The sequence below is a fragment of the Amphiura filiformis genome, chromosome 10 (genome assembly GCF_039555335.1).
Source record: "Amphiura filiformis chromosome 10, Afil_fr2py, whole genome shotgun sequence".
NCBI classification, from domain to species: domain Eukaryota; kingdom Metazoa; phylum Echinodermata; class Ophiuroidea; order Amphilepidida; family Amphiuridae; genus Amphiura; species Amphiura filiformis.
This window is the reverse complement of record NC_092637.1, coordinates 6,260,369-6,285,446: the sequence shown is the minus strand read 5'-3', so window position 1 is coordinate 6,285,446 and position 25,078 is coordinate 6,260,369. Positions and strand designations below refer to the sequence as shown.

The window sequence follows — 25,078 nt, the reverse complement described above, 5'->3', positions numbered from 1 at the left end:
GTCATATATTGTATATATTTTTACCCGAGGCTCGGGACAATAAACGCCAGACATTGCTGCGTCTTTTGCAGTGGCGTAGCTAGGACTTTTGAGGGGGAGCATTGGGGGCGAATGGGGCAAGTCGACTTTCAAGGGGAAACAATTTGATGAAAACGGTCGAACTGAACTGGGTTGAAAGCATAATTATATAAAAATAGAAATCTTAGCACTACACCCCTCGATAAATTTTGAGTTTTTTGCATTTTTCTCAAAAAGTAATGACACAGTGGTAACAAAAGTTATGTATATTATAGGGGCAAGGAATACAATTACTACACTGGAATTTCAGTGACCCAAGACAATCGATTCGTTATTTATGATAAGAAATAAGGTACCGCAAGGATGTACCTCATTTTCTATCATATATACTAAACCGCTTGTCTTGAGTCACTGAAATTTCAGTGTAGTAATTGGATTCCTTGCCCCAATAATATACATAACTTTTGTTACCATTGTATTATTATTTTTTGAAAAAAAATGCAAAAAATAGTCACAAATTTACCACAGGGGTGTAGTAGGCCTACTGTAAGAACGACCAGTATCCCGCAGGGAGCAGGAGTAGGAAGCAACACTTCTCACTAGGGAACAGCCCCCCCCCCCTTGCCCCCTTTGGCTACGCCACTGGTATTTTAATGTGTTATATAATGTGCAATTATCATTACCACTTCATGACTTATTTCGCACACAATGTATCGCTGCACTAAACGGAAACACGTGAGAAGCTGAGAAAATCGTTCTGTGAAATATTGATTTTGGACGAATCTTCCGTGTCTTTCGCAGCGTAATACCGTAAAACCTCGTCTACAAGCATATAGTGCTTTTGATGAAAGCTAAATTAATATGAAATAGCCGTAAATATGCCAGTAAAATATATTGGTTTTACAGTAATACTTGTCTGTATGCTTGTATCGGTAATTTATTTGCTCAAACTCCATGATGTTATAATTTTGTCGACAGATGGCGCTTGGGTTAATTTAGTTGTCATCAAAAGCACTCTATATATGCTTGTAGACGAGGTAGTTTCTGATTATTTGCGCCATCTTATATACATTCACTGATGGCGTACTTTGAGTCAATAGGAAATGTATAATGTATATACTGCAAAAAGTAACATCTTAAGGGATTGGATAGCAACGTTTGCATAGTATTTTTGTGGGACCTGACAGAACATCAGACACACCAAATTGCATTCTGAATACGAGGAATGTCCTTCTGATATTAAACATTGTTGATATTTTTAAATTTGCGATATAATACAAATTGTATGAGAAATTCTTAAAAAATTATATTTTTGACATTTAACAGTTCCTTCGAGGATTGTTAAAAAATATAAAAGCTATAAATTTTTAATAATTTGCCATAAAATTTGCATTGAATTTAGAAAAATTATTTGATATCAGAAGGACCTTCCTCGTATTCTGAATACAATTTGGTGTGTCTGATATGCTCTCAGGTCCCACAAAAATACTGTGCTATATCCGATCCCATAAAAACATTAAATCTAAATTACCAAATAAAGTAATTTATTTTTGTGTATACGGTATTTTGACATTTCATTCGGCACGATGCTACTTTATTCCATAAAGTTATACCATTTTCACTGTAAATCCCTAGTTGTAACATTTTTAAACACGTTAGAAAAATATTTCATATTTTGAAACCTATTCCCCTACTCATCACAAATTCAAAATAATATCAACACCGTCCCTTTGGTTTACAAGTTATCACACTTTGAATTTGTATCTAAACGCATCCCAAACACTTACCCCTACTAACCACCACGTTTAAGTTGTGGCCATGCGTTTTGAACTGGTGTATTTCTCGGTCCACAAGAGTGGGTAACATTTGTCCCCTCCAAATTGCGCCAATTTTCGTATTAAATTATTATTTCAGTTTTCTAGTTACCCCAGTATATGAAAAGTATACATTTTCTGAAAGGAAATTTCCCAAGGATTACAAAAATGCTGTTATTTTGAAGGTAGGGTGAAGTGTAACAGAAATAATTAAAGTCAAACAGCATACTTTTCATAATTTTTTTTTGACAATTGATTTTACCAATTTTTTTTACTGTTATGCCCCCTGTCCAAAAAGACACCATATTTGAATTGCTTAGACCAAGAGCTTTTTAAATATATATACCTTGCCTATACCTATCTGTTATAGTTTTTCCGATGTGCAAGCTTCTTTGCAGCACGGTAAAATTCATGTCAAATTATAAACAAATTAATGTGTGGTTAATTAATTCTAACAGCATGTACCTATAAAATGATTTAAACTTGTCTGAACATGGTATAATGATAAACACTGAAGTATTTGAACATAAGAAATAAATTCACCTGCTAATTATCATGGTGTAAGAACTAGTATGCCGAGACTCACGATCCTATATGGTCATTTTCACGGTAAAGGGTGTAACTTTTTATTTTTAGGGTCAAAATTTCAAACCACTTAAATATGTTTCTGTTTACTGTAATCATGCATAGAAGCAACTTAAATTCCAGTAAAATAGTGTTTCAAGGCTTAAACCTTTTGATTTCTGATAAAAATTTGACATTTCCATAACATTTTGGTTAAAATCTAAGAAAAAATGTATTTTACATAAGCTCAGAAAATTATGACATGAAAGCTGGAATACATGTGAAATCCCATTCCAAAGTAAGTCAACAGATATAAGTTAAATGTTATACCATGTTTTGCTATGTTTGTAATTGCAATTTTGAAAATTTTTAACATCAAGGGTCATTTGCAATGGAAATTTCCCAACCTTAAACATATTTTTTAAGTTTTAATTGGGTTCCTAAAATAATTTAAATGTCTAACTTCATGTGCAAATACTACTTGATGAAAGGAACCTCCCAGCCAAGTTTCACAGAAATTGGAGTTATTTTTTAGAATTGGCAATTCAAGCGATTTGTGTTTCGGAGGCTTCAGTTAACAACACAGGTGATCATAAAAGTAAAATATTTGGCTAACTACTACAAGTTGACATGAAAAATAGGTAAAAATATCACAATTACCAATTTTCATGCTTTGCTTCTAAGTATTGAATTTCAGTTGTGACAAAAATTAAATTATCACAGCAAGTCATTTTTTTTGTTTCGGAGGCTTCATGTTTACAATGGTTAAACATGGCAGAAGTAGTTTTTTTGAAAACAACACTGTTGGGATCATCTAAGCTGTTATTTTCTTGTGTGTATTGAATCAATGATTCTATGCGGCAGATATTGCAGATTTATAACATGATAATTTTTTCACCCATTTGTTAAGTATGGTGTTATTTGCATGTGAAGCCTCCGAAACGGGCTTTCTTGGATATCAGTATATTTTTCAAGCATTAACCATAATATCAATTTTTTTTAAATTTTTGACATTCTGCACATATCATGCAACAATTACAATGCAGATATCAATATGGAACATACCAATTTAGATATGCATAGATGATAATTAAGTTTACTGTTGTTTCGGAGGCTTCATTTGTTTCGGAGGCTTCAATTGTTAACGGAAAGTTTGTATTGGGTCCCATTTTCAAACGGTGATATATATCTCCATGATTTAAAAACAAGTGACTTGAGGATCTACTTTGCTACATTTTGATAAATAGATTGGATGAGCTCTTTTATTTATATTTGCCCAAGCTTGCTGAACAGTTTGTTTCGGAGGCTTCAAAAAGTTAACGGAAAATCGGCTCTTTGAAGTCACGATTTTATAAAAATTTTAAAAGCTTGCAAATCAACTAATTTTTGTTACCCATTTCAAGTTAAGATATCAACTGTTATGAATCAAGAAGAAGTGAAGAAATAACCAAGAATTATGAACCAAAGCTATACCCACAAAGTTTGTTAACAATTGTTAACGGAAAATGAAGCCTCCGAAACGACAAATATCGAAGTCCGGTTCTCAAAAATACAGGGCTGTTCACAATTAAATCTAATGTGGCAGTGTTTACTGAACATATGACCGTACTTTCAGGATAAGAAAAATTATCCATGAACTAACTGAAGAAAACACAGGGTTTTACAAAAATGTTACTGTTTTTTACAGTTTTTCAAAATGGCAATATTAGGTACATTTAAGCCTGCTAAAACTGAACGCAGTAACTCCCGAAGATGATTATGCTACCCAAGGTAGCTGCTAACTAGATGACTTATGTGGCCAAAAATCATGGAATTCTGTGGCTTTATTAGAAAACTACGGATCAAAATGTTAAAAATCCAAAGTTACACCCTTTACCGTGAAAATGACCATATACTTGATGAAATTGAACACATATAATGTCGCACTCATCCACTGGTTTCAAATCAATTTGTGGATGCCTTGGATGTTCCTGTAAGTCAACCCCTACATACAGAACACTTTCTTTTGGTGCACAATTGCCTCTGTTGAAAGTCTTTTGTAGTAGCATCCATCTTTTGTAGTTTTTTCATAAAAAACCTTTGATATAATGTGCACCCTGAATTGTACGAGTCCATACTCGAACACATGCATAAATTTCATGAAATTTGATGTTTTAAAATATCATCATTTCTCAGTCCCAAGTATATGTACTCAATAGCATGTATAACTGCATGGTATCTGACAGGAAATGTATGTACATGTAATAGATGACTCGTGAGTTGCGAATACACAGATCATACATTACCATGTGTAGGCCTAATATTAATCTTACTCCAATAAGGTCAAATACTGATTAAAATTAGCTGTTTACTTCAATATAATAACCAGATTGTTCTTTAAAAACAAATAAATAAATAATATGAAACAAGGTATTTGAATACTTCAAAGGAGTTTCAGCATATAAATGACGCATGCATGGTGTATTTTTTACATATATTGTATCACTTTTTGATATATAAAATGTCATTACTCATGAAGGCTATACATGCTACATTGAAGGGTTTGATATTATTTAAAAGCACTCATCAAGAGCTTTAATTTGATAGGTAATTAGTCTAGGTAGGTATAAGATAAGACAATAAAAAATATAAAATCAGGACAAAAATTCTCGCACAAAGACCCCGGCTCCTCAACATCAGTGCACCAGTTCAAAACGCATTGCCTTGTGCGAGTAACAATTCCCCAAAATAAGGTCCAATACTGATTAAAATTAGCTGTTTAATTCAATATAATATACACATTGTCCTTAAAACAAATAAATAATGCAAAACAAGGTATTTGAATACTTCATAGGAGTTTCAACATAATTTGATATACTTATTGACACATGGTGTATTTTTTTTTACATATCAGGTCCTCCATATCGGGTCCTCAGCTCCCCGCCGTCACTCTTTGGTATAAAATGTCATTACTCAAGAAGGCTACATGCTACATCCAAGGTTTAGGTGTCATTTGAAAGCACTCATCAAGAGCTTTAATTTGATAGGCAATTTGTCTAGGTAGGTATAAGGTGAAGGCTTTAAAAAAATCAAAGAAGGCCAAAAAATCTCGCACAAAGACCCCGGCTCCTCAATATCAGTGCATCAGTTCAAAACGCATGGCCTTGTGTATATATATAGGGTCCTATGTTTAGATATCAAACATCAAACTGTATACAAACTAAACTTGAGCTAAACAGTGGTGTTTGATATCTAAACATGTCGCTCAGTTAAACGGTAGCATTTAGAATTAGGGCAGATATAAGTGATATAAGTAGGATGCGTTTAGATTAGAATTAGGGCGGATATAAGTGATATAAATAGGATGCGTTTAGATACGAATTCAAAGTGTGATTACTTGTTAACCAAAGGGACGGCGTTGATTTTATTTTGGATTTGTGATGTGTGGGAGAATAGATTTCAAAATGTGAAACCTTTTCCCGAAAAGGTACATGTAAATAATAAAAACAATTTGGCTAAACGCCTAACATATTTAGAAAGTGTTACAGCTAGAGATTTACAGTGTTGAATAGAAAAAGTGACAAGGGGATATTTCTTCCCCTCGGAGTGATTCCCACCGACTTCTGTAACGGGCATATTACAACGTGACATCTCAGCACTCATTCGTCTTGCTCATTAACGTGTTTCGAGAGGAAAGTCTATGTAACAGTTGTCACTTTTGAAATGCTTGCTCTTTTTTTTAAATTTAAATTGGTTTAAGTTTGGAATTTTATTTGGAAATTAAGATTTAGTGTCTTTAAGATATTGCTTTTGTAATAATTAATTGTTCGGATACTTTTTGTGAGCAGTGTATTACATCCTTCCTATTGGAGGCTCATTTCTGTCATTATTTACCTCTTGTTATGTTTTTAAATTGATAAGAAGTTTTGATCATATGTCATGCAGTAGCGTAAGAATAGGCTATTACAGAAAATAAATGCATACCCCCAAAGAGGAGTTCGGATTTCCAGATTTTTTTTTGGACTAGTTTGTTGGAAATTCAGACTTTCAAAGTGTCTAAATTATGAAAAAAAATCCAGCAAAAGATAGGTCACAGTACAATAATTCTAATTTGAGGGGCTCGTTTCGGACAATTCCGTCATTTTTTTATTGCATTTCCAAGCCTTTTCCAGTATGGCAACTAGAATTTCAGTCGTTTTCAGGAAGCAAACCTGGAAATTAATTTCTTTTATTGAAATGTATTGAAAATTTACCCCTCTATAGGGGATGTGCACTTATTTTCTGGTATAGTCAAATATAATTAAGGAAGCAATGCAAATATGTTTGCTAAATTGCAACTTTTTGTAACAATTATATTAACACAGGTGTTGACAACAGACTACAAGTTTCAATTATTTTTTAACATTAAAAACAAATGTCAGAATTGCTCATTTTCGTGACGGGAGTTTCAAAAATGCGATTCAGTACATGAAATGTAAATGTGCGTTTTGTGTCTGCCTTAATTAGGAGATTTTTGTACTTAAAATGCTTTAATATCTAAAAACATTATTTTATGCGATGTGATTATAACAATAATTATGATAGAAAAGATTTATATATTAGCATTGAAAAATGAATAACCCCATTTTGACGTTCTCCTCATTTCATTAAAGATGTAAGACCCGATTGACAGTCTCATCTCCCACTTTCATCAAAATGTAGATTTGAGTATATCAGGTGGAAGCTCATGTTTCTAATAACCACAATTTTTAACGTTGGCATTTTCTAAAACACTTATTTAAAGTGCTTTTAATTTTTAAAAACAATTTTAAACACTAAATTTTAATATTTAATTTTTAAAACACAATTTTAAACCAGTAAGTTTTAAAACGGTATGAACAAAAACATGGCATAAGCCATGTGATACTGATACACAAAACTTGAAATAAGAATGTTTGGGTGATGGGCCTCAATGCATGCGCAGTGTCATAGCGTGAGCCATCCTGGGGGAACCGACCATGATGTGGCGCACTTGTCCCCGTGTCCCTATGACGCTACGCCACTGCCTCAATGTGCGATAGAAACCATGTGATTCAATTGGACACTCAATTAGGCCATCTTAGATTAATTTTATTAGGCCAACGGCAATGAATTCATATAGTTTCCTCTTGGAGCGCTCGTAATTTTTCAATACTGGCCAAAATTTTCATTATTTTCATTCAAATGTCAATTTTCGTTAACTTGATGTTATTTTGAAGTTGTTTTCTTGTCATTTATGTTTGTGTCATTCTTGTAAGCATTTTGCAGTGTGTTGCAGCAAAAGAGGCAGAGCATGTGCTAAATAATGGAAATTTTAGAATCCCTCGTCCCTTTCCGGAGCATTTTAAGATGCGCTTGCAGTAATTTATTTAAAAAGATTCATTTGGAACATGTTTTATTGTTTGAATCCATATATAACCCTGTACAAATATCAAAATAATGAAATGATGCCAAATAATGAATAATGAAATGTGACCTCGTCCCCTTCTCAAGATCTTCAAGAGGAAACAATGACATTATTGCCGATGGCCTTATGAACGTTTGTACAAACAATTTGTATAGTCATTGGGCTATTCCGGTTGAAATCCATACACCCCCTATGGAAGACATGACCTTTAGCCACACAAGGAATTCAAATGGGATTACCTGAATATGTGACTCCATTTAAAATATGCACCCCTGTGTGTAAGATTAACGTCGATTGTCTTAATACATAGGATATAGGGGTGTATGGATTTCAACTGGAATAGCCCACATTTATAAAGCAAGTGTATAATAATTATTATACAACTCAATTCCACAACCATACGCTGCAAAAATAGTGTCTTAAGGGGGTACTACACCCCTCAATATATTTGTGACTATTTTTGCATTTTTCTCACAAACTAATAACACACTAGTAACAAAAGTTACGTATATTATAGGGGCAAGGAATCCGATTACTACATTGAAATTTCAGTGACCCAAGACAAGCGGTTCGATACTTATGATAGAAAATGAGGTACCGCTAGGATGTCACTGAAATTTCAGTGTAGTAATTGGATTCCTTGCCCCAATAATATACATAACTTTTGTTACCAGTGGGTTGTTAATTTTTGAGAAAAATGCAAAAATAGTCACAAATTTACCACAGGGGTGTAGTACCCCCTAAAAGAACACTTTTCTTGCAAACAATTTGTAAACGTTTTAAACCTAAATACCACTTTGTAAAAAATAATAAAATAAACACAGATGCAAGTTTATAACATGTTGAATTCATCAACCATCAAAACTCTAAACATGTTTAGTTTTAAACATAGTTTTAAACATGTTTACAAGTACACCCCAAGAAAGGTGTTCAATATCTAGACACTAAGCTGTTCATTGAAGTGTAAAAGCTGGCATACTCAGAATTAGCGACTGGCAAACTCACCCCACAGATTATAGGGCAACGAAAAAATTCCTTTTTTACGGGTCGACCGACCCCGATTTTGCGTTTTGGGATTATTTATTTTGTTAAAAGTTTGCTAAAATCATGTTAAATCAGCCGTTTTTGTCCTCAATTGATTGATTGGACTGGAAAATGTTTTTTTTTTAAATATATCAAAACATTTTCGAACTATGTTTGCAATTTTTTTGCAAAATATATTTTGAAAAATCTAATTTTCGCTTAAATAAACAAATAAAACAATAATATTTTTTAACAAATCCCGACCGACCCCACTTGAAAGTTAGTCCGCCCTTAAAACAGGAGGGATTTTTTTCATCGTCTAATGGGCTATTTTATTTAAAGTCTACACTACCCCTGTGGACGATTTTGGCAATAAATTTGAAACACTCACCCTCCCTCTGAGGAAGATTTGGGTTGAAACTTTCTCAGAGGGTGTATGAAATTCAAATGGAGCTGCCTAATTTCATTCCATTTGAAATTTATACCTCTCTTGTGGAAGATAGTTGATGTATAAATGTCAGCCCCATTTTGGTGAGATTTGAGAAGAATTTTTTTAAGTTCTTAAAAGTTAAAATGTTAATGTAGAGTGAGAATGTCTTGTTTCATAATAAAAAGAAATGTAAAACATCAATTAACGTTTTCGAGTAATTATTTTGATTTTGTCATGAAACCAACGATATAAGACCGAAAATGCTTTAGGAAATCTTAAGGGCGTAGCATTTGATTTCAAGGGTACATGGGAGTTTAAGAAAAAAATGTTTGCGCCGCTGATAAGTAAAAAAACAAATTACCCCACCTAACTCTGCATAAAGATATACATTAGATTGAAAGAAAATACTCCTCGCCAAAGGCGACAAAATGTTGTCACTAAAGGCGGCCAAAAAAATCCGCCCTACCCAAACTCCCATGCCCACCCGACTCTCTGAAAATCAAATGGTGCGTCACTAAGTGATAGTTTTGTTAATAATGGTTCCAAGAGTAGGAGTTAGTGAGTGAAAGTCTGACTTTAAAATGCTAATTTTGAGTACCTTCCGGGAGAATTTTTCAACAAGTTTGTAGAGTCTTCGGCAAGATTTTTCAAAACAGGCTATAACAATTCAAGATATACGAAGTTAGTCTTATTTGTTTAGAAGTAAGTTCAAGAGGATATATTACACCAGACAATATTCATCGTTTAAAAGAAATCTTGAAACTGTGCAATAACCCGACATCCTTCAAAATATTCAGGGATAATCTTTCAAAACTGGCAATTGTTTCATCTTTCAGTATTTTTCATTCAAAACAAGAGCCTTCCTGGATTTGTCCACCGTTTTTAGAAATTTAATATTTTTATATTGTTAATCTGGGTCTCTGGTCTGTTTTAGGCTGCTCTTTTTACTCTTCTGATTGTAATTTTATATTATGCCTTTTTATACAAAGTTTTATAACATGTCTTGTATTTGTGTGTGTTTATACTTATGTCTTGCGTGCCACCATCAACATGGGGCACTGATCTAGACTTGTATATTTTTGTTTTCCTTTTTAATGAATAAAAGTGATGTAAGATTGAACGCGCTTGCCTGCATTTTGATGTATTGAGTATATGGCCAATTCTAGCGCCATCCGCCCCTTGTGAACCGAGGGAGGTATTTTCTTATCATTTGTGAGGAATATAGTACATGGCATGGCGCTATACTAATGCTAATGGGGTGATTTTTAGCATTAGTGGAACATAGCCCGGGAACATAGAACCTATAAAGGTGTTATTATATTATAGGGCCTATGAGTGGAACCAATTTTTTCAGTTTATATTTGCTAAATTTCAACTTTTTACTTTTTACAATGTATGCACACTCTCCACGCAGGTATCGACAGCAGACTACATACAAATTTCAATTATTTTTTCAAAATTAAAAAAATTCAGAATTGCAAATTTTCGTGATTCGGTGAGAGAAGGACCGTTTGGATCTAAATTAGGGGGGCATTGGTGAGAATAAGACTTTTTTTAATGGGGTCTTTGGGTGAGAGCCAAAAGAAGCCTCGAAAATCAGTGATAAACGACTCGTTGCTGTTCAGATGGAAATATTAGGGTCTAGGTCTTTGGGTGACAGATCTAAAGGAAAAATATGGGATCTTTGGGTGACAGAGCATGTGCTGGTAATGGGTGACAGCGATGATGAAAAAGGGGTCTTAATAGCCCTACATATCGCGTCATGTCCAAAGTGGGAGTGACCCCCCCCACACCGACATCGCCTGGCTAATAATTATTTGGTGCAGCAGAGACATTAAAATGAATACACGGGATCGATACACGTGAATTGCTATGCACGATTTTGATATCAGACGAAAATCTTCGGATACTGGGTTAGAAAATGATGAATATCTCCCGCAAATGAATTTTTCTCAAGAAACCAGATGTGGTCTCATACACTTGAAAATACGTGTTGAACAGATATGATAGTCGTTAGCGTGCGCTTTGAAAATTGGCCGTGCGCTTTGAACTCAAAATTTGACCAAAACTCTAATTTTATATTGCGTTGGTCCTGTATGGACTACAGCGCGCAGCAGGCTATAGCGGCACTCACTCAAGTGGAGACAGTATAACCATTGACCGCAATGTCGTATAAAAGCTTACTCACACAGCGAGAAATCAATTACCCCTTCTATTGTCAGTCGGAGTAGCCTTAGTCAGGTCACGATAAAATAGCCATGGGTGGCTGTGGATTCATCCTACCATGGCGATTTCTACCGTGAAGATATCGGGGCGATGTCACTGTGCCCCCCAGATTTCAGCACATCATAATAGCTCCCATCTTGAAGGATTCAAAGCGCTGTAATTTCGCTGCCATGGTGAATCATCACAATCAGATCGCATCATCTAGGCCAGTTGCATGCAGCCGAACCTGGCGCAGACATATCCGCACTTAGATTGTAACATCCACCTTTGTGTTTTAAATTTTTGACATTTGCCCTATTCGACCTTAACTCCTGAACTAAGCGCCGTAAAAATATAACAATTTACTTTTTTTTTTTTTTGCTACGGCGAGGCCCCTAATATTTGGCATGACTTTGTAATTTCTAAATGTCTAATTTCGGTCTTGCTAGATTTACTTTGCAACTGTTTTGCTTAAAAGTATGCCCAGCTTAGAAATAAAAGCCCAACTTGCTTGGTTTTGATTTTGATTTTATTACTGTTTACTAATAAGCATTGAATGCAGGTAAAGTAGTTCTGTATACAGCGGGAATTATCGCTTGAAATACGAAATTAGTAAAACTGCCTTTATGTCTTTTGAAAACGCTTTTGAAGAGATGGCGCTATTACGATCGCAGAGTAGGCCTATGATCCAGGTGAAGAGCGACATGATTTGATTTGATTTGATTTGATTTGATGCGGAATTGATCCAAAAAGCTGCTTTGTCGATCAAGGAACCTGGAACTTCATCGATAAACATGGTTTCTTATTTTAAAAAAAACAAAAACAGGGATGGTCTCTTATCCGTGGAAAAACTAGCGCGGTAGTTGCAATTGACATTTGTTGTAAGTGTTATTTAAAACATTTACCTTTACAAAAATCCTTACAATCTCGTGCGTATAGGCTTGTTATCTTTGTTTGAAATATAAAATTATCCACAAAACAAGTTCGAATGCTCTTAAAATATCCGCGGTGACTCTCCGTTTAATCAATAACCAGGCATGCAATCAGGTATTACAACCGACAGTAATATCATAATATGGAAAACAATCCTTAAGAATCAAACCTATATATATTCTAAATAAAATAATGCTGCTCCAACAACCCTCCACAACATGATTTCCTACCAATAGTAACCATAATAACCGAAATGGTAAGATCTTTATTCTCTTTTATTTGAAACCAACCCTCTTTCATCCCATAAAATGCAGTACGATTTTACATCTTTGGGTGAGAGACGGACCGTTTAGATCTAAATTAGGGGGGGGGGGGCGGCATTGGGTGAGAATATGACTTTTTTTAAATGGAGTCTTTGGGTGAGAGCCAAAAGAAGCCTCGAAAATCAGTGATAGACGACTCGTTGCTGTTCAGATGGAAATAGGTCTTTGGGTGACATATCTAAAGGAAAAATATGGGGTCTTTGGGTGACAGAGCATGGGTTGGTAATGGGGTCTTTAGGTGACAGCGATGGTGAAAAGGGGGGTCTTTTAGCCCTACATACGCATCACGTCCAAAATGGGAGTGCCCTTCCCCGGATTTCAGCACATCATACCATAGCTCCCATTGGGCGCCCATTCCTTTTTAAAGGAGTTTTTTTTTTCATGTTTTTTGGGGGGGTATGTCGGGCATATCTAGGCATTAACAGCTGAAATCGGGAGATAACGCTGACGAAACTTCGGCCAGGCACAAGTGACCTGGTGAACGAAGGTCGCCGTAGATAGCTGGTCGGGGTATTTTTACAAGACAGGCAAGTGTAACCGACAATCGGGCATTACCCTGATCGGAACCGCCTGTAAACGAGGTCTTTTATCATGGATCATCTGCCCCGCACACCGACATCGCCTGGCTAATAATTACTTGGTACAGCAGAGATACTAAAATAAATAAATACTCGGGATCGATACACGTGAATGTGCTATGCACGATTTGATATTCAGACGATAAATCTTTGGATACCAGGGTAGAAAATTATGAATATCTGCCGTAATTTTTTTTGTTCTAAAGAAGCCATATTTAGATCCTTGCACTTGAACATATGTGTTGAAAGGATATGATAGTCATTAGCTTGAGTATTGAGAAAGAAGCGTGCGTCTTGAACTCAAAAACTGACCAAAATTCTGATTTTATATTGCGTTGGTCCTGTATGGACTATAGCGCGTAGTATAGCTGCACTCACTATTCCCGTGGAGGCAGTATAAAAGTCGATGACCATACAAGCTTACTCACACACAGAGAGGTCAATCACCAGGCTATTGTCAGTAGCCTTAGTCATGTCCCTCAGCTCATTATGCGTCTCAAAGGTCGGAACAAGATGGCCATGCGTTGCTGTGTATTCAACCTACCATGGCGATTTCTGCCATGAAGATATCGGGGCGATGACACTGTGCCCCGCCATAACCAGAAGAACCACGGGATGAGCGGATATTTTCTTTCGCACCAAAGGCAAAGACCTTAACCAGTGTGCCACGCTGACCATGGTGATGAGAGGAACAATTTGAGATGCAATACAACATGACGGGAATATTTTTAAGTTTTGGCTTAAGTCTGTGGCCTTCGACCCCTCGTGGGAACCACAGGGGGCATAGAAAAATGGAACCAGTCAAATTTTTATCATTTCAGGTTTGGAATGCATATACGCCAAAAACATTGGTTCCATTAATCATGCTAATAGGAAAATAAAATTTCAAACCCATAGCGCCATGTACTAATACACGAATAACATTAATTGTTTCTGGTGTTATTCTGGTGCTGATTCTGGTACTTGACGAGCTTTTACACATGCGTAAGCGTTGGTAACAACGATCATCTTGCCAAAAGCGTCATTTTAGTTTTGCTTAGTAACACAATAGACGAACATTTCACAATTGGAAACCTCTTATATATCTGAATTTTGGAGGAAGGATTTCAACCGATCAAGTTACGCGGAATAGCTTAAAATAAATTGTAAGTACGTTAGCCATAAGTTTTCCCAGAATATTTCGCACTTCATTCATATTCGTAACAAGGACAGTTTAAACTCGTCCTAAAAATCGAAGTTGCACAAACTCAAAACCAATTTCATTATTCGATCATAGAATTTCATATTTGTATCAGTAAATTTCACATTGTATCATTGATATTCGTCAATTTCGTCTCGCGCGACGATGGTTGCTAAATCGTAAAAGCAATTTCGTCTTTTGTCATTCATTTTAAGACATTGTCTTTTCTAATATTCGCCAGGTGTTAATGAATTGGATGTATAATATAGGTTTTCCCAGAGTATTTTGCACTTTTTGATATTCGTACAAAAGTCATTTCAGTTTCAATTTCACTCTTATGCCATTAGATTTCAATATTGTAGCATTATATTTTGTGTTTGTGTCATTGATTTTCGTCAAATTGCGGGGTCAAATTCGTCTGAAAAATACTTAGCGATCCCTTTTGCAAAAGAAAATTCGTCATGTTATTGAAATTCATTATCGTTTCATTTAATTTCGTCTCATACAGGCCTTTGCAATTCTGTAAAGAGTATATGTGTGCTACCATAATCCCACCCCGCAAGTGATAAGACTAACATGGTCTAATAAGCAGATAAGGGTAAAAGTAGACAATAACTTGAGTCAATGTTGAAGGAGTTTATCCGAACAGACATTTTAAGCATAGACACTGTTATTGTCTACTTTTACCGTTATCTGCTTATGAGACCGATGTTAGTCTTATCACTTGCGGGTTGGATTATGGTAGCACACATTATACTCTTTACAAAATTGCAAGGGTATGCTTTAAATCTATATATGGTCAATTCCAGCCAAAGCGGGACAAAATTCTCTCTGGGGCCATTTTGAAAATGTTTTCCTTTTCAATTCTAGACTTATCAAATGAGACGATCATATCTAGTGAATCATCAGGTGGAAGTGCCATCGGATTGAAAAATAACTTTTCTTGCTAGACCAAATAAAGTGTTAAATGCGTATATGCATGTTACCCACGAATTCAAGCCTTTTTCACCTGTTGTACGCCATAAAATTTCACTTTCTTTAATATCTTTCAATATCTTATGTGTGACTCATATACACTAGAAATATGTGAAGACTTTGAACGTTAAATAGAATTTTATTACATATAATCTACAAAGAAATATTTTGGTTATTACAAACTTTAAGAAAGAACCAGGTGTACAGTTAAGATTGTGTCAATTCTTCGAACTCTTTCCAAAGTAGCTGTCATTTAACATTACTGTATTATTTCGAAAGATTAGAATAAATGCTTCATATAAATATAAAGTTAGATTTTGTATCTTGTCGCAGGATGAGGATCTCGGATGGATTCGTGGGTAACAGCGTCTGGAAAATAGCAATTCCTATTAATTTTTTAAATAAAAATAAAAAATACTTTTCCGTATGTCAATAATTCAGGCTGCAATAGCACTAAAATTAATTTTAATCAAAATACAAACTACATGGAATATTCAGAATGGATCATTATGGCATTTTGGGTATAAAAATTTTGAGAATAATGAAGTTGCCAAATTCAAATAGACAGAGCAAACAGTTTTATATTATTATTTTAGTAAAATCATTCCATATTTTCATGCAGCAATATTCTATTAACTCGTGTTTGACAGTTCCTATGAACTAAAACACTATCAATACATTGTTAACTATAATTTAAGTAGGGATTCGTGGGTAACCAAAATGTTCGTGGGTAACACATATTTGAAGGTATGTATTGGTAAGCGGCAAAATAGAAAATATTACAGAAGGTTGGAAACCATCATGCGGTTATTCCTCCATTGTGTTTCAATGATTCCCGTTTCTCTAACCAATTGCATTTACCCAAAAAATCGTAATTTAGGATAATCAATCAAAACTTCATGATACAGCTTCAGTATACCTTCAAGAGGACGCTATTAAACAGGACTGTTTTGGAACCTATTTCGCATGTTTTCAAAATGTTAAGATGCATAAGAAACATATAATTTACGAGTAAATCCTTGGATTCGTGGGTAACGCCGAATTCGTGGGTAAAGCTATAAGTACTATAGTATCGTTTGGGGTTTGCGTTTCTTAGGTGCATAAACTGTAAGTACTGTAAAAATTATAGCATACCCATGGCTTGAATATGTGCTGATTTAAACTTAAAATAAACAATCTCCTTGTTTTCGAAGGTTAGCATCTATTCGGGATTCGTGGGTAACAAAAGTTTAAACCGTCGTAGATTCTTTTTTAAAGCGGTGAACGTATTTTTACGATTTACAATTTTAATCGCTTGTCAAACTAAATTCAGTGTCCAAAGTCATTAAATGTTAATTTAAGTTATGGCAATTATATTTGCTGGACTTGTGGGTAACAGTTGATACGTGGGTAACGTCAAATTTGATTTTATGGAATTTTATGGGTAAAACGTATTTGCATAAAATAATCACTTGGACCTCAGAATTATAGAACGAAACTTCGTTTCATGATATAGTCATTTATGGCATATTCACTTAACATTTTTCAGAACGATCATTTTATTTTTGATACGCGGGTAACAAAATGATTAGCCAAATTGACTTAATGGCCTCTAGAGTCCACACACTTTGGTGGAATTCAATCGTCTTACATATGATGAGAGATCATGCAAACGTCTTTCTAACGGTAATAATTTCATTTTGATTGAAGGACATTCAATGACATATATGGTGCTTTATCTTTGAATTCGTGGGTAACGCCAATCCATTTAAGCCATCATAACTTGTCCCCTGGTATGACTTGCTAGTAAAGGCCTATATGCACAAAGAGAGCACATTGGACGTGACATGATATGCTCCATCAATAACGTGATTTCCTTTATTAATGACATTTTAAAGTGGAAAGTTAACATAGAGAGAATTTTGTCCCGCTTTCGCTGGAATTGACCATCATACGCAATGGGCTATTGCATTTATAATCCACACTGCCCCTGTGGAAGATTTTAGAAATATCTGCAACAGGTGGAGTATGAATTTCAAATGGAATGAGCACATTAGGCAGCTCCGTTCGAGACTCACCCTCCCTCTGTGAAAACACACGTTGCAAAAAACTCTTTATTTAATATTGGCTCACACTGCGTTCCTTGTGACCTAACTTGTCGCATCAGTGCAAGTTGCATGGTAGCCTATGTTTGGCATACTTTATATTCAAACGCAAATCAGTTAAGTTGATGCAATCAGTTAAGTTGATCCTCTTGATTCTTGCAAAATAAGTTTGTGAGAACCAATTTTGATTGTTTGAAAGTTTAAACTCATGACACATCCCACAAACATTTTATATTTCAGCCCTAAATCATGTGGGTGTCACACGTGGTGAACCAATTTAACTTGGTACTGATGCTACAGCTTCTGTGTGTTCTGCCAGGTAAGTAGACTTACACCTTATAACACGGTTGTTTGAGGGCATGTAGAACTGTATTCATTTTTAAGCAAAGTTGAACACTGATGGCGCTATTTATCTTAAATCTTGTTTACATCTTTACAAGGTATATATACTTGTATAATGGCATTAAAACATAAAAATTAGCATCATATAGCAAGGAAATTTTCAAACTACTTTTTATTATGTAATGTAGGGAGTAACTCATATTACAAGGCTAAATTAAATTAAAAATATATGTAAATAGCGCCCTCAATTTTTTCACAAATATACATGTTATAGAATAAAAATTACCACAGGCCGAAAAGATGAAAAATTTGATTAAAAATAAGAAAATCTAAGTTAAAAATAGTAATGTGTATATTCGTGTGATAGCTCCTGGTATTGTACCCCTCGCAACCATCCACCCATTTAAAACAAATGCACCCCGTATTCACACACCCTTACGAAGAAAAATAACAACTTAAACATAGGCTTAGGAACCGGGGGCTGGCTCAGCCCCCTCGATAAATTTGGTGTACGGGGCAGGAATACTTTTCAGCGCCCCCCCCCCCCCCAATAATACTAGGTGACGTTAAAAATTGTGATAAAATAGAGGGAAAATGGGTGTTTCTGACCTATATTTTGCAAAATTTTCTGGGTGGCCCACCAAAGAATTTTTCAATTTTCAGCCCCCCCCCCTTTGAAATCTTCCTAAGCCAATTCAAAATATAAACACCCACAAAAATGCCCAACACTTTCGTTTTGATATATTGTTAGACTTAAAAATACATTTCTTATACAATTGAAGAGCTTATTTCCAAACCGTGTTAAGTCCACAAAATTCACTTTGAAGAAAATCAGGAATTTTCTTTATGGCAATGAAAAAAGGTTTGATTTCTATAAAATTACATTGAAGTGAAGGTGACATATAAAGGACCATAAAAACATGTAAAGTTAAAATCTAGAGACATTTCATTTTTTTTAATGAATTAATTTGTTTTAAAAATAGCATGGACTTAACACGTTTTGACACAAAATGCAATTTCTGGCATGGACTTAACACATTTTGACACAAAACATAGTATTTGTAACACAGAACTAACCGTATTTTTCTAAACTAGTCTTAAAAGATAACAAATTTAATAAAAACATGCAAAATGTGATTCTCTCTACTATAAAACACAATTTTGCCACAAAACACCTTGCATCTCGAACTCCTTCCTCCCGCCCATTTTAACCAAAATTCGACGATGTTTAAAATAGTTCAAAATTCAAAACTTAGTTGTATTGCATTTCTCAGAATTGAATAAACATCATTTTCACTGACAAAAAGTGATGACCTGAAATAGCCACTTGTTTTACCACATTATCGAAATTTCACCCTCCCCCATGCTGCCACTCTAATCTCATATTGACAGTCGTAAGTTTTTAAGTCCTAAGTTTTTTTATACCTTTAACTTTGAAATAATACCTTGAATTTTGATAACCATACAAAATAATAATATCAAAAAACTAACTCTACCACCATCCTCTAAAATTAATTCTACCATCACAACCTCTCCCCCATTCCCACCCTGTTCATGTTTTTCTGGAGGTATCTATCAAATATTTAAGAAATCCCATACAAAGTGGCCTACTGATATAAAAAAAAACCCAAACAAACAAACAAACAAACAACAACAACTTTTTATGCAGACCAAATTCAGGTAAACTAGTCTCAGGACCTGAGACGAATATTCGTCTCAGCTCAGGACCAAACAAGAACGAAGACGCAAAGCAAGGCAATCTTATCAATCATGCAGAACTTTGGCGATTAACTATTGGAAGCCCTATGCCATGCTACTTGCCTACAAGCTGCCCACAAGGGCAGTGTTCGTGGACTTAACACAGTTTGCTACCAAACTGGATTGGACTTAACACGTTTTGGAAAAAAATCGATACTTTGTGTGTCAATATTTCGGAACTTGACTAATTTTGGAAAAAACACAAACATTGCTGGAAAACCCTAGTTACTCACTACCCATTTTCATCAAAATCTCAATTTTGAAGGTGGGTGGACTTAACACGGTTTGGAAATAAGCTCTTCAATTATTGGCTTCCTTGATCCTTATATGATCAATGTATTACTATTAATATAATTAAGAAGTATGCTGCATTCCTTTAGCTATGTAGCTAAATAAGTCAACCACTCTCCGTAATTAAGTTAGTCATTTACATTTTGTTTTACCACATGCAGTTTTGCTGAATGCATACTAAAAATATTGGCGCCCATCATTAGTTACTAAGCGACGTATTTCACTAACATTTTACTTAAATATGAGTGATCAACCCACGATGGAATTTAGGCCTACATAGTGTAACCTTTCAGCTAGAGTAATTCCAATCATTCGGGCCAATCCGGCTTGAAATGTGAGGCGACACCGTGCCAAAATTGTTTAAAAGTGGCTGAAAAGAACAAAAAATGGGTCATTTTGCCGAAAGGTGGGCATGGTGGGGGACACGTCCCAACGATGTGACCAAATCGTGTAGTCGTATTATAATGCTTCGGAAAAAACGATCCAATCATAGATTTATCGCTTGTCATTTACGACTAAGGAATAGATTTAGTTTAAAACATACTTAAGGGGTTTTGATGTACATGTACTCGTTGTTAGTCCTTTTCAAAATATAGGCCGTTGGCATAACAACCGCTCATAACTCATCATTCAAAGCAATTTACTCGCTTCTTGGACTGGTGAAGCATAAAAACATACGTGCAGGTTTATGTATTTCTTTGTCATCATTCATATTATTCATGCATGTCGAAAACCTAAAATTAATATTACAAAGCTTTTAAGCTTGTGTTACCGAGGCAACTCTGTTTAGAACTCTTAAAATATTGCAAATTGGATTATAAAGAAGACTTTCACAGACTCCCAGAATACACATGTAGGCTACTGTAAACTTTTTTAGCCAGACCAAACGACGGCATATCTATTGGTAAAATTTTAGCGGGTTCGCCGCACAGTGTCTTCGACCCTATATCTTCATGGCAGGAATCGCCATGGTAGGTTAAATCCACAGCCACGATTAGCCATTTGGTTCAAACCTTTAAAGCTCTTTTAAACTAATAATTAGTCGAGGGACATAACTAAGGCTACTCACAATAGCCGGGTAATCGATCTTGGTTGTGCGTGATTAAGCTTGTATACCCCATTGAGGTCAATGGTCATCGACTTTTATACTGCCTACAGTGAGTGCAGCTGTACTACACGCTGTAGTCCATAACAGGACCAACGCAATATAAAATGGTCAAATTTTGAGTTCAAAGCGCACGGCCAATTTTCAAAGCGCATTCTAGACTATCATATCTGTTCAACACGTATTTCCAAGTTTATGAGACCAAATCTGGTTTCTTGAGAAAAAAATCATGACGGGAGATATTCATCATTTTCTAACCCGGTATCAGAAGATTTTCGTCTGATATCAAAATCGTGCATAGCAATTCACGTGTATCGATCCCGTGTATTCATTTTAGTGTCCCTTCTGCACCAAATAATTATTAGCCAGGCGGTGTCGGTGTGCGCCGTTGGACAAGTATAAAACTACCAAGCTTTCGTCCGAGAAGAAGCTCTGACATGATGCAGTCATGGTCCATGGCAAAGGCGATTCGACCTTTGTGGCATTAAACCCAGTTAACAGGAAATTAATCCAGTAAATCGATTCAGTAAAGCAAATAAGCTCATGCATTCGATCACTAACGGCCAACGCTCTGCAGGGTCTATTGTTCTATTGTTTCCGATTAGAGCGCTGACATATTGGAAAATGTTGCCAATCAATATTCATGAGAGTGTACATTCAACGTCCAGTTTGCGAAATTGGGTGAGTTGTGTTTGGTATGTGTGAAATACATCTGACTGGGCGTTTTAATTACGTAACGAATAAAGGCATTGACATCGTCGAATGGCTGCCCAGTGCTGTTATGTGTTTAGTTATTATATAGGCCTAATAATTATTATTAAATGTATTCATCATTCCTTTCTTTTCCGTACTTATTCTTTCCTAGGCCTACATTTTATCACTCCCTCGCTCTCATTGTCCCCTCTCACCCTCCCTCTCTCATTCCCATCATTTTCCTTATATTTCTATTTATCTACTTGTTTTTATTATCCCTTCCTCCAGCCCTCTCTCATTCTCCATAGCCCCTCCTCTCCTCTTCCTCCCTCCCCCTCCCAAGACTTCTCACAGAGGTGAATCTGTCCCTCCCCAACCCATCCCCTCTTTGGATACGCCACTATTTCTATACCAATCTCCTTCTTAAAATAAAATTAAATGAAATTTCTTAAAAACAACCTTTATAGGCCTATACTTATACTTACATGTATACGTATAGCGATTACCATTATACGGTGTAATGTAGATAATGTATATGGACTGGAAATGGCAGCCTTCATACATTCTAATGTGTAATCGATCACCAAGAGCATTCAATTTATTTAAATGAAACACCTATCGTCAGGTGGGTGGTAAAGATGATTGCATCGACAGCTAAAGCCTCCTTATAGTCTTCAGACCCACACAAGCACACATTTGGAATACATGAGTACAATGGTACCACTTTACACATGACTGCCCTTACACATGACTGTAGTGTGGTCACTTATTGATACTCGCCTGTTGTGTAGAGCGTTAATATGATGCCGGATCAGTGACCAATTTAATGGCGGAACCCCTTTATTCGAAACAATGGTACCACTTTTATGAATAGCCTGTCGCAACTTCTAATCGGCATCAAACGAACAAAAGATTATATAATCTATTGCGACTCTATTTCTATTTAAAACCTCTTTGCTAACGGCAACCAGCTTCGGTCGATTACCCCAGCTGCAGCGTGTGTAAACTCTAATTTGCATAGAGGCTGTACGTGAAATTATTGATTGGCTCCAAACAAAGGATTTGAACCGGTGCACGTAATCATGGCGCAGTGCAGTCCATTCAATCAAATGTTGTCATCAACCTATTTGATCGCAGTGCATTGTTATGTGTGTGAGACGAACTGTCGCGGTTGATTGCAATCAAACAAACGATGTCTTATGTATTACTTTGTTCCGTGATGAAAATCGTGATGTTTTATTTAATCACTCTCGAAAAATGTATTTCTTTTGTAGGCCTATTACTTTGTTTTGTGATGAAAATCGTGATGTTTTATTTCATCACGCTTTAAAACAAACGATTTCTCATGTATTACTTTGTTTCGTGATGACAATTTTGATGTTTTATTTCATCACTCACGAAAAATTGATTTCTTATGTATTACTTTGTTTCGGGATGAAAATCGTGATGTTTTATTTCATCATCACGCTCTAAAACAAACGATTTCTTATGCATTATATTTGTTTTGTGATGAAAATCGTGATGTTTTATTTCTTCACGCTCTAAACAATAATTATAGTTACATCCATTTCAAGAAAAAAATCTTTTTAAAACGGTAGGCCCTATGTTGTTTAGAAAAAATGTAGAAAGTGATGATGATGATGAAGTCGATGATGATGATGATGATGATAAGATGATGATGATGATGATGATGATGATGATGTCTCCAAAAGTGTCCCGGTTTGTTTTTCTTGCCCTAAATCGTGCGTATCTATTAATAAGGCACTTCAATAATCAATAATCAGTCCCGTGACGGCCTCCACTAACTAGCTACTAACTTGGGTTTATGGGCGCTGATATTTCATGTTCACTGTCACTTATTTATCAGAAAAGTGCGACCCTTTGTCAATCACCTACAGTACCCAATTTCGGCATACTATATAAGAAACTCATCATGATGATTGCCAGAGAATAGTTAAAATGTAGCTTGTACCGTTTTTTTTGTGGCATCCTTCAGAAGTGAGCGGTCCGATACCAATATTTTCGGTCAAATCTCCATTCAATTAACACGGGGAGTTGGCTAGCTATGCCTTGCCCTCACTCATATTTTACAAAAGTGCGACTATTTCTGAACATCTAACCTAGCTGTAATTTTAGGTCATGTTAGAGATATATATTTGCTAGAAGTTTGGAGAATAGCTAACATATTGGCTGGTTATTTTTCACACAGTGATGTTAACTAGGCAAGTGCCCATTCTTCCAACGTACATCATTTGTAGGGGTCACGCGTCAATGGTGAGAGCACTGTGTATTGTGTATAGGAAAACGGACAGTAACTGCAGTATGACTTCTTCAGGACAAAGTAGGCCTACCTAAGACTGAGACATGTAGGCCGCCCTTGCCTACTGATGGCTCTGAAAAGAGCCGTTCACTGAAGACTGCCCTTTGTCATCTGTCAACAGAGAACAAGCAGATCCCGCCTATCTGCCAATGTTAAAGTATTGGTGGTGCTGAAAAGAGCCGTTCGTCCACTGAAGACCGTCCCTTGTCACCAGAGAAAAGTAAATAAGTAGTGGCTCTGAAAAGATCCGTTCACTGAAGACTGCTCCTTGTCAACAGAGAACAAGCAGACCTCGCATATATGCTAAGGTAAAAGGTTTTGGTGGCCCTAAAAAGAGCCGTTCGTTCACTGAAGACCGTCCCTTGTCAACAGAGAAAAGTAAATAGGTCAGGTGGCTCTGAAAAGAGCCGTTCACTGAAGACTGCTCCTTGTCATCAGAAAACACGCATGCCTCGCATATATGCTAAAGTAAAAGGTTTTGGTGGCTCTGAAAAGAGCCGTTCACTAAAGACGGACCCTTGTCAATAGAGAAAAAGGAGACGTCGCCTATCTGCTGATGCAACTGCAGAGAGTTTGCAACAAAGTAGGTTACCCTGTACCTCTTTTTGTGATTATTAACAAATAGGCTGCCCCTTGCCTACGAGGTTAGCGATCAAACATTCTCATTTGTCCCAAAATAAATCATGAAAAATTTCAGCTTCAGACAAAGGGGTTACAAAACATGAAATTGCGGTAACTGATATATTTGCAAAGTAATTACAGCGCCCAAAGATGATTATCACCAATTCACCACAATGCACCATGCTTTTGCAAAACACCCTAAAACTGGTTGCAAGCAGGGCCGGATTTACCTGGGGGTGGACCAGGCCAAAATTTGGAGACCCCAAAATCACAGTGATGAAGGTATGTGCACTCAAGTGGCCAGATTTTGGTTTACGCATAAATCGACACGGCAGAAGCATTATAATTTAGAGGTAGACGAGGATATTATTTTTGTTTGTTCCGATTTTACTGAAAAATGAAGATGAATTTTGCATA

At 35.9% G+C, this 25,078-nt stretch overlaps 1 protein-coding gene across 1 annotated transcript in view; it reads left to right on the top strand.

The window, feature by feature from the left end:
• Positions 1–14,330: 14,330 nt before the first annotated feature.
• The window catches only part of LOC140162443 (uncharacterized), a 30,133-nt gene continuing 19,385 nt past the window's right edge, over positions 14,331–25,078 (top strand). The window contains exons 1-2 of the mRNA XM_072185683.1: positions 14,331–14,437; positions 17,772–17,850. Of these exons, the coding sequence (XP_072041784.1) occupies positions 17,781–17,850 (70 nt within the window). The 5' untranslated portion in view covers positions 14,331–14,437; positions 17,772–17,780. The remainder of the gene's footprint in view (positions 14,438–17,771; positions 17,851–25,078) is intronic.